Source organism: Neocloeon triangulifer, unplaced genomic scaffold, assembly GCF_031216515.1.
Source record: "Neocloeon triangulifer isolate White Clay Creek 2 clone unplaced genomic scaffold, ASM3121651v1 ptg000012l, whole genome shotgun sequence".
NCBI lineage: Eukaryota > Metazoa > Arthropoda > Insecta > Ephemeroptera > Baetidae > Neocloeon > Neocloeon triangulifer.
The window spans coordinates 7,641,767-7,651,720 of NW_026775554.1; the positions used below are offsets into that span (position 1 = coordinate 7,641,767).

At 37.3% G+C, this 9,954-nt stretch overlaps 2 protein-coding genes across 2 annotated transcripts; one reads left to right on the top strand and one right to left on the bottom strand.

The window, feature by feature from the left end:
* The first annotated feature begins 313 nt into the window (after window positions 1-313).
* LOC132196319 (serine/threonine-protein kinase meng-po-like) lies at window positions 314-7,015 on the top strand. Its single transcript, XM_059618880.1, has 6 exons — window positions 314-658; window positions 2,513-2,590; window positions 4,365-4,610; window positions 4,918-5,137; window positions 5,428-5,867; window positions 6,308-7,015. The coding sequence occupies exons 2-6, from the start codon at window positions 2,522-2,524 to the stop codon at window positions 6,635-6,637; spliced, it is 1,305 nt and encodes a 434-aa protein (XP_059474863.1). The 5' UTR covers window positions 314-658; window positions 2,513-2,521; the 3' UTR covers window positions 6,638-7,015.
* Window positions 7,014-9,915, bottom strand: LOC132196320 (uncharacterized). The gene is made up of 5 exons (XM_059618881.1): window positions 8,820-9,915; window positions 8,314-8,526; window positions 7,790-8,248; window positions 7,477-7,731; window positions 7,014-7,422 (listed from the first exon to the last, which is right to left on the bottom strand). The coding sequence occupies exons 1-5, from the start codon at window positions 8,892-8,894 to the stop codon at window positions 7,198-7,200; spliced, it is 1,227 nt and encodes a 408-aa protein (XP_059474864.1). The 5' UTR covers window positions 8,895-9,915; the 3' UTR covers window positions 7,014-7,197.
* Window positions 9,916-9,954: the final 39 nt, after the last annotated feature.

Here is a 9,954-nt window from a genome sequence, read left to right on the forward strand (position 1 = left end):
CCACAATGGAAGCGTCGCTATTTTTAGACCAGTCGATAGCCCTCTCATATTCAAATGGGGTGCTTTTAGGAACAAAACTTTCGCCTATTCACCGCGCGCGTAAGGTCAGAGTTCAACTGCGCAGGGTGGTGGCTTGGCGTGCACCAGCACAATTAATGCCCGCGAGGAGGAGCGACGAGTTTTGTGTCGCTCTTTTTTTTCGAGTGTCCGCCGCGTGCTCCATCTCCGTTGTACGCGGCGCGGCCTCTCTCGCTGTGGAGTAGCGCACGGGGTAAAAATAGCCCGGCAGCAGCTCGCATGCGGTGCAGACCGACCCCTTCACTCAGTCCGGCGAGCGAGCGCATTGTCATCGGGTGTGCCGTGCAAAATGCCGAATCGCGACCGCGGCTGATACTTGACCCGCCGAGAGAGATTATTCTCGCCTGAAGGCTGCATCGATTGACCGCCGCCGGCCCCAATTAGTGCCTTCCAATTATGTGACTGGTCAAATTAACTAAGTGAGGAAGGAAGAATTAAAACAGTGCGTTGACTATTTTTATACTTTTTGTTTTGCGCTCTTGGTGCATCATCGGTCAAGAATAAAAGAGAGGAATAGCGTTGACAAGCCGAACATTCCCATTAGACTGCAAGTGTGAATTACCGAGGAGTAATTAAAGTGGTAAGTTTTAATTTCCCTATTACAACTAACCGATTGATAACGATTTAAACCTAGGGATCTTATTTAAAAATCCTTTTTCTTCTAGAAAATTAGCAGCATAAAAATGAGATTTTTTAATAATATTGAAAACTCTACGTTTTTCAAATTTAAGGTTGGCGAAGCAATAATGGAAAAAGCTTAACAAATACTCACTTACCATGATGACAAAGAGCTTTTTAACTTTCAAAGCTGTCTTCTCTTATCTTTAGCAAATTATATTTTGTTATTTATCCTAGATGAATTATTATTATTTTTTTTTTAAATTGCACTTGTTGATTTTGATTTAAAAACAATAAAATTAGAATTTTTATTTTATTAAGTTACAATTGAATTTAATTGTAAAATTAGAAAATCAATGAACTTTATCCAAAAATTTTCATCAAGGAAACCTCTCTTGTAAATAGTTATTTCGCCATGTATACTGAACAATAAAAGTTTTGAAATTCAAATTAAAAAAGGGATTAAAAGCATCTTTTATTAAGTTACATATGATATGAGGTTTTAAAACTCTAACGGTCCATAAAATTTAGTGATTAGAAAGACATATCTATATTTTCAATTTTTATTTTGTAATTTTTATTTTGTAATTTTTATTTTGTAATTTTTCAATGCAACCTAATTAAAAAAAAACCTACTTCGAAGTTAATCTGATTTCTTCAATTGCAGACTTAATAATTTTTTTTACAAAAACTCCAAGTACATATGTTATTTTCGTTCAAATTGCAAATGTCGCACCTTAAATATATTTAGATATATCTAGGAAATTTTGATGTGTCATTTTAGGTGCTCTTCTCGAATTGTAAACTTTTAGTAATATAGGTCAGGGAATCCCATTTGAGTGGCAGATCTCATGTCGTTTGATTTGACAGAATGAATCACGTTCTTTGATCATCTTCCGGGTTTTAATTAAGACACGGCTCCTCTCTCTGGACGAGCATCACGTTTTTCGAGATGTTTTTCTTTTTATGACGCAACGCACGAGCTGACAGACGCCGGCCGGGACGACAGCCAAAGTCAGACACTCTAGGTTCCTGGAGCGGTTCTTCGCTCCACCCGCGCGCGGCCTATTCGTCACCACTCGGGACGCCGCCGCGGTTTGAGTGTGTATTTACTTCTTCGCCGCACGTATTTACGCACGAGAGCGCGCAGGCCTCCGATTTATTTTCACGTTTCATAAATAAATTACTTTATAAATTTGTGTCCCGGGTGCGAAAAGACGTCATGCTTGCTCTACTTTTGACGAGATGCTTTTTCCGCAGCCGCCGTTAATATTTATAAGAAAGCTTTGGAGGAAAGAGACCATTTTATGAGCTCTAATCAAAATACTGCGCCTCATTTCATGCTTAAGACTGTTTGGAATGCACGTGAAAAGACTTCAGCGGCTCTTTAGAATTACATTACGAGAACGTTTTAGCTTCAATTTATTCAATATGAAATCTTGATTATTCGATCAATTTATTTTATTGTTTTTTTTTCTTTTTTAAGGTCAATTGAAATAATTTATTTAGTGAAATGAAGTAGTCAAAATTTGGTTGCATGATGTGTAATAAAGCATTTCAGAGATGTAATAATCATCTATAGAACATATTATATTTATACATATAAATTTAAGCAAAATATTTATAATGATTTGTATTTATTCACTAAAATAAATAATTAACCAATTTTCAAGATCTCAACAGACTTGACATATGCGCAATTTACTCTCTAAAGTTCGGATCTTTTCATGGCTCAAATAATTAGAGGGAATATGTGAATTTTTCTCTTTTTGATTTGTTGTAAATTATTACATAATTATGTATTTGTTATTTCCAGGACTTCATCATGGGGAGTTCGGGGAAGAGGATCCACCCGTCAAACATTCACAAGATTCGAGAGTTCGATCTGGAAAAGGTAAAAGGCCCAAATCAAATTAAACTAGAACGCAATTTGATTATTTCAAGTCAAGATATTTTCATGGTACAAAATCTTTTGGCTGGCGGTTACTTTTTGGCTTGGTTGCAAATTAAATGTGGGGGTGACGCACCAGGCAGAGGAGTCGCTACAAAAGATATGGTTGTCTCTAATGATCACAAAGGTGAAATTCGCGATATACTTTGAGCCAGTTGCACCGAGCGGGCGAGACACCTCTGTGTGTGTCGCGGGCCAAAATAGACTCTGGTGTCCGCTGGCGATTCGGTTGCTGCTTTTGCGAGAGTGCGATTGCCACTTTTGTTTACACATACGTGCAGCACGCGGACATTGGGACAAAGACTTTTGGCAACGCTCGACACAATAATTAGCGCGATTTAAACATGCGTCTTTTTGTCTCCTTTTCGACGCGCGGCCACGCCGTTTGATACATTTTAATTGGAGCGTCCTCTCTCTGCGTTTGTTTATTTTTGCAAGCTGAGTCAAACAGAATGTTGAGCAGCAACGCCGTTTCTTGAGATTTCGTGACGAATTTTGGAGCGAAGATTATTCCTAGAAATTAAGAAGACAAAAGAAGTTTGATTAGTCCTGGCCAATTAATCTAGATTTAAGGTTGTAACGTTACAAACAGTTAAAAATTTAAGAATTTTATTGTTACATTTTTTTGGCTTCATTCTGACTTTAATTGTAAAATTTGAATAAATAAATTGGGATTATTAGAATTACGCAATTTATGAAGTTGATTATTATAAACGGAATAAAGGATAAAATTCAAATTAATTATAAAAACTTCATAAAATAATTTTTGTCCATAATTTTTAGTTACTAGATTTGAACTATAAATGATAAACTAAATAATGATCTGGGGTCTGGGGCTCATCATAAAGCAATAATAATAATAAATAAAACTTGTTCATTAACATACATTATACTCAAATTGATAGAAAATTCAATGGCAATGTTAGTGAATTTGCTCTTTTGTTAATATCAATTCCGATCAATTCAATGCTTACATGATTGGTCGCACGAAATAAAAAGTGGCGCCGGCCAAGCTATTCACGCACCGATTTAAACGTGGCAGATTGGAAATCACTGGCCGGCTGCCACAGACCTGTATCTCATCCGCTGAAAACAATTGCCCATTAGATCAAGGTCCCTCAGCCACTTCCCCTTTTATCATCCTCGAAAAGAATCTGCGGGCGGCTGCAAGGAATGTCGAAAACAAATCCTTAGAGTCTATTTCCTCTTCCCTGTTTTATTTAATAAAATTCAACAGCAGTTTTCTTAAATTTTGCCAATACATTTTTTATGGAACTGCCGTGAAAGCGTTCTAGCTCAAAATTATTGTCATTTGATTTAATATAAAATCTAATATAATTAATCTAATTTTTATTCTAAAATTTATTTCAGTCTTGAAGCGCTTAAAAATATCATTTTGAAATTAAATATTGATTTTGTTTACATTAAATCTCAACCTCACATCAATAGTTTCACTCAAATTTTTTAAGTAATATAAATGTTAGAATCATTGAAACAATTGAGTAAAAATCACAACAAAAATTTTAAAAATAGGAAAAAAAACATTTTTGCCATTTTTATTTTGATCTTGCTGTTAATTAATTTCGTTTTTGTCAGTTTGTTTTGTTGCCGAGGTCGAGTTTTTAGCGGCGTGTTTTCGTGGCGCGCCTCCAAGTGAATTTGCGCAACGCGTGTGTGAGGCTTTTCGCTGACTCTCGGCGCCCTTTCTGCCTTTCAGGTGTCCTTGACGGAGCACTACGACATCCTGCAGGTCGTCGGCGAAGGGTGGTTCGCCAAAATTCTACTGGCCGAGCACCGCGTCTCCGGCACTGAGATTGTGCTCAAGGCGCTGCCAAAGGTGCTCAACTCGGCTGCGGACTTTTACAGGGAATTCCACTACAGCATCCACCTGAGCGTGCAGAGAAACATCATCACCAGCGTCGACGTCGCCTTTGAGACGCCTGGCTTCTACGTTTTTGCTCAGGTTGATAACAAATTTCACAAATTTAAAAAAATAATAATAATTGGCTATAAATGTGTATTTGTGAGTTATAAAAAGTTAAAACAATATCAGAAAAATATTTAGTGTCCCAATAAAATTAAATTGGAATTTAAATAATAAAAATCAATGAACCAAACCATTGACTTTATTTATTTAAATCTTAATCTAAATCTAAACTTTATATTCAAATTTTATTTTTGGAAGTTTGAAAATGTTCAATTTGAAATTTTTTTAATTTGTTAACCCATCCATCACGCATAACGGGAAATTGAACCGCTTTTTTGTACAGGAGCACGCGCCACTGGGCGATTTAGCTGCCAACGTTTCAGACAATGGCGGCATTGGTGAGGCGCAGGCCAAGAGGGTTGGCCGCCAGTTGGCCTCGGCTCTCGACTTCATGCACTCCAGAGACTTGGTGCACCGCGACTTAAGACTGGATAACATTCTCGTCTTCAGATCTGACTTCGCCAGGGTGAAGATCTGCGACTTTGGAGAGACTAGGAGATCAGGTCAGTCGAACTCATTGTCAGAGATGGGCAAATCACACTATTCAAGCGGATTGGATAATTTGTTGCATTTTTTCCACAATTTTGTTAATTAAATGGATTCTTTAAATCAGGAGCAAAAATTTCAAATTAGATAAAATGCATAAAATGATATAAATAATTAAAAATCAATTTACTAATAAAGCGAATTAAAAAAAAACTCAATAATTCAAAATTAAGTAGAAATAACTTTTCTCATTAAAATTTTTACAATTGTAAATATTAATATTGTAAAGTTTTAATAAAATTTACAGGGTCTGTGGTATTTCGGCGGAAGAACATTGAGTGGCTGCCGTACGCCCCACCAGAAGTTCTTCTAACCGATTCCGACTCTGCTTACAAAGCCGAGCCGTGCAACGACGCCTGGCAATTCGGCATCGTGCTGTTCGTCTGCCTCACCGGTTGCCTACCCTGGCAGAAGGCCTCCAAAACAGACGACCTCCGTTTTTCTCGCTACGTTATGTGGCATGAAAAGGCCTCGGCCGGCGGTGCGACGGGCCTGCTCGCCGCCGCCCTGGTGTCTCCGCGGCGCCGACCAAAGTTGTTCAAATTGCTGACCTCGAGGGGGCAGCGGATGTTCCGCAAACTGTTGGAACCCAAGGCTGAGAAAAGAGGGCTGCTCACTTGCAACGCCACCCCTGGCGGACTCAGTGGAGAACTGGCAAAGTTCCTTGACGACCGGTGGCTGGTCAAGGTAGGTCGAAATTTTATTTAAAGTTTTAAGTGGAATTACTTGTTCCATCCAAATCCAAATGTTAAATTTTAGAAGGGTTTTGTAAAGATAATGTTTTATAAAAAAATCTTTCATTTTTGAAATTTTTATTTATAATCTTTTTTTCATAAATTACATGATGCATAACAAGTTTAGTTTCAGAAATTTGTTTATTGGGTTCAAAAAAACTGAAGTTTACGATCTATTTTTTAGTTAAAAATTTAAGCAAACACATCCAAAATAAACAAGTAAATTAAATACAAACATTTTGAACAAAATAACTCATATATAAACCTATTCTACACCAAATGTTTTCATATATATTTTTTATATTAAATAAATAAAGTGTTTAATTTTGCGTGTTTTTTTTAATTTGAAATTTCTTACAAACTTTTTCCAAACAAAAACACAATTTTTCTCAGGTTTCTGAGAATGAAGTGGTGTCTGACAAAGACAAGGCGGCCGAGTTGTGTCCCTCCATGTACAGCTACCACAGCAGTCCCGAAGAGAAAAACAAATTGTTGGCCACCCTGACGCAGTACGGCGTGGAGACGACTGTGGACCGCGGTGGCAAGAAGGACCGCATTCGCCAGTGGGTGCAGAGCAGCGCCATCCAGGAGGACGAAGAGGAGGAGGAGGAGGAACTGGACGACTTCGGTTCGCAGGACTACCCTGACGAGGAAGAGGACGGCGAGCCGTACGAGGGCAGGGAACGCAGACAATCCTCTTCAGGCACCGCTGCTAGTAAGTGACATGCAAATTTTCCAATCGGGACTATTGACAAATAGACAGGCGATTGAACTTCAAGTGATTAATTTTTTCTTTCTTTAAAAATGTGAATTTCTCTCATGCTATTTTATTGATTATTCCCTTAATGTGTAATTTCGCTGAAGCACTGAAAATTTGATTTTCCTACAAAATCTCATCAGCTGCAGATGGACGTTTTAAGCGTGATAAAAATTGCGAGTTGCTCAGAACGTCAAAAAATGTCCTCTTAATTCCTTCAAACGTTCGGGCGCCAGCTTTTTTTCTAAATATGACCCCAGATGACCTTTAAATTTACTTATATGATTTATAATCTGATGATTTTTAAGCAATAAAAAAAGAATTGAAAATTCTTTTGTGCACAACTTAAGTTTATTTTAATTTTACCCATACAAGCATATTATTATTTACTTAATTCATTAACAAATATTACACATTTTCATAATTCTGGAAGAAATTATTATAATTTGAACAATCAGGGGTTTATTATCATACATTATATTTTGGTCCCTATAGTTAATAATAAAATAAAATTTCCAATGTAAAGTTATTTCCATTCGTCAGAAATGGTTGACCCGCAATCTGATTGCGAAATTCTTGCCCTTCGTAGCGCTAAAGAGGCGCTCAACTGCTCAAAGATCTCTTCTCTTTGCGGAGCTTCTTGTTCCAGGATCAAAGGCTGAAGTTTTCGCTTCTGCGCCTGCAAATCTTCTGCAGTCAACTTGAAAAACGCCGGCATTTGCGGGACAGTCGCTATTTCAGGAGCCAATTTCTAAATTTAAAAAGGCCATTTTATTCAACAAATCTCTTTTGTCATTTTTTAGACCTTTTGCGGCTGATCAGTTTGGCTGCTAACTGAAGTTCCAATCAAAGATAAAATATCTGCCAATCTGAGGGCACAACCTGCAGCCTCTTTCAATAGAAGTGTCTCCGGAAGTGGAGCTGGTGAGGGAAAATTTGTACGTTTTCGCTCTTCCGTGGACGACCTTTTGGTCATGGAATCCAGACTGGCGCTCAATTGTTGCAAAACGAGCCAAGTTTGTCTTGTGCAAGACTGCTGATTTTCCAAAAGCTCAAGAACCTGGCAAAAAACGTAATATAAAAATTAACTTAAAAAAAAAATAACTTTTATAATTTACCTTTCCTTGCATTGTGAATAGTTTTTCTGTGGTTGTATCTGATTCTGAATCAATATCCAGATACTCAATTTTTTCGTCCAATTCGTCAATTTCACTTCTCCGAGCCAAAGTCTTTCCTTTGTCAATTAAAATTTCGTCAGCATCTGCTTCATGTGGAAAATTTGTCAATTTCTCTTCCAGAACCCGGGCAGGTACGGGAAAGCTGAATTTTTTATCAAATCGGCATTCTTTTTTCTTTAAAAGCGGCGGCTCTTCTGATTTGATTGACTCACTGGCGGAGTCGTCTTCAAAGGATGAAACGTCGCCTGCGCTGGACGCAGAAATTGAACACATGGAATTCAGGGTCACGGACGACCTTTCGCTGCCCTTTGAACTGATACTTTTGACTTTTTCTAAATGCGACTCGTCGTCAGATGGCGGCTTCTGGTCGCTTCCGAACGACCAGGCATTTTGCAAAGACTGAATGAAATATATTTGACAAAAATTAATGAGAATATATAATTAATTTTAGCTTTGGGTAGGACCTTTCTTTTATTAGACGTCCAGGGTCGTTCACCCTTCTTTTCGCACCTCTCATTAAATTTTCTCGCACTCGCCCTCGCGTTAGTGCTTGGCGCCGACTTGAGTGCCCTTCGCTTTTCTGTCAGCGCCGCATTGTTGTGTGAAGTGGTGCTGCGTGAGCGAGGCGCCGGCAGGCCTACTATCGACAGCTCAAAAGTTGCGCTTGAAGTGTCACTCTTTAATTTAAAAAAAACAACTCTAGAGCTATTGTAATCTTCAAAAATAGATCAAGAAACTTCTGTCAATATAATTAACAAACTATAACCCACTATAACCAAGATGAATAATGACTTGAAAAAAGTAACAACACTACTGCGTTTTACTAAAAAAAGTTTGTGTACGTTTTCTTTGAACGTAAAATTTTGACAAAAATGTTTTTATTGCAAATGGGTGCTTTTAATTTTTCAAGCTTGTTAAAATGATGCAGTATATTTGCAAAAGGTGGTGTTTCCTGAGTCACGCAATGTACCTTGTTGCTGCTTGTGCTGGTCGGCGTGGAGGACTTTGGGAACCGGCTCGACGTGCTAAATCTTCCAGGCGCCATATTTTAGGCTGGATATCTGTGTATTTCGGGCTCTTCATGCGTGAAGTATAGTGAACCCTGTGGTATTAATTTTGGTAATTTGTTTATTTTCACCCCTCGCGTGGCTTGTAAAGCTACGCATGGTTGCGTAGCAACTCCCAGGTGTGCAACTTGCTCAAGTCCTGCTATTGAAAAAAAATCTACCGCGTGCCGCTTTGCTAAATTCATTATTTTACACCAGTGACGCTTCATTTGCCTTTATAGAATACATTTTTAGAAGATAAAATTTTCTATAAAAATTTATTGGCATGAAAATTTTGTTTTCTATGTAATTCATTGCTGGGTAAACAATATTTTGCATCGTTCTTTTAGATTTATGCAATCTGCATTAAGTAAAACATTTTATAGCCGCTTGTGCAGCATATTTTTGGAAGAAAAGTAAGAAATAAATTTTTTTTTAACAAAGAGACTAATTTGGCATGGATAGAAATTTTATTACATTCATTATGTATAACTTTGGTTCAAACAAGGCAGCTGATTTTATCTGAAACATTATTTTCAAACTAAATAATTCATCAACAACCAGCTAATCGCATCTGTTTTGAAATCAACAGTGTTTAACTCCGTTTCTACAGCACATTAATTTATGTTCAAAATTAAAACGCTCTGCACGTTTTGTTTTGTACAACAAGCTTGGAGTATTTTCGTGTTTCAATCCAGTACAAAAGATTTCTATCAAGTGGGCTACCGAAAAAGACTGAGGTCAGACAAATGCAACTTCCTTGCCTACGGAATTTAGTGTAAAAATGACAGATCATGAAATTTTCAATTTCTACAGCATGTATACGTGTTAAACCAAACACTGAACAAAAATTAAGGCGGAAAGATATATGTTGGGGATAAAATTAGAATTGTTTTCAAACAAAGAGAATATAAAGAATTAATTAAACAACAACGAAATCAATAATAAATGAATGCGTTCCTCCGTAAAAATAAACAACTATGACAATGATACAATAGAATATATTCAGTAATTATACACAACATGTATATGCCAAGTGGATAAAATACACAATCTAGA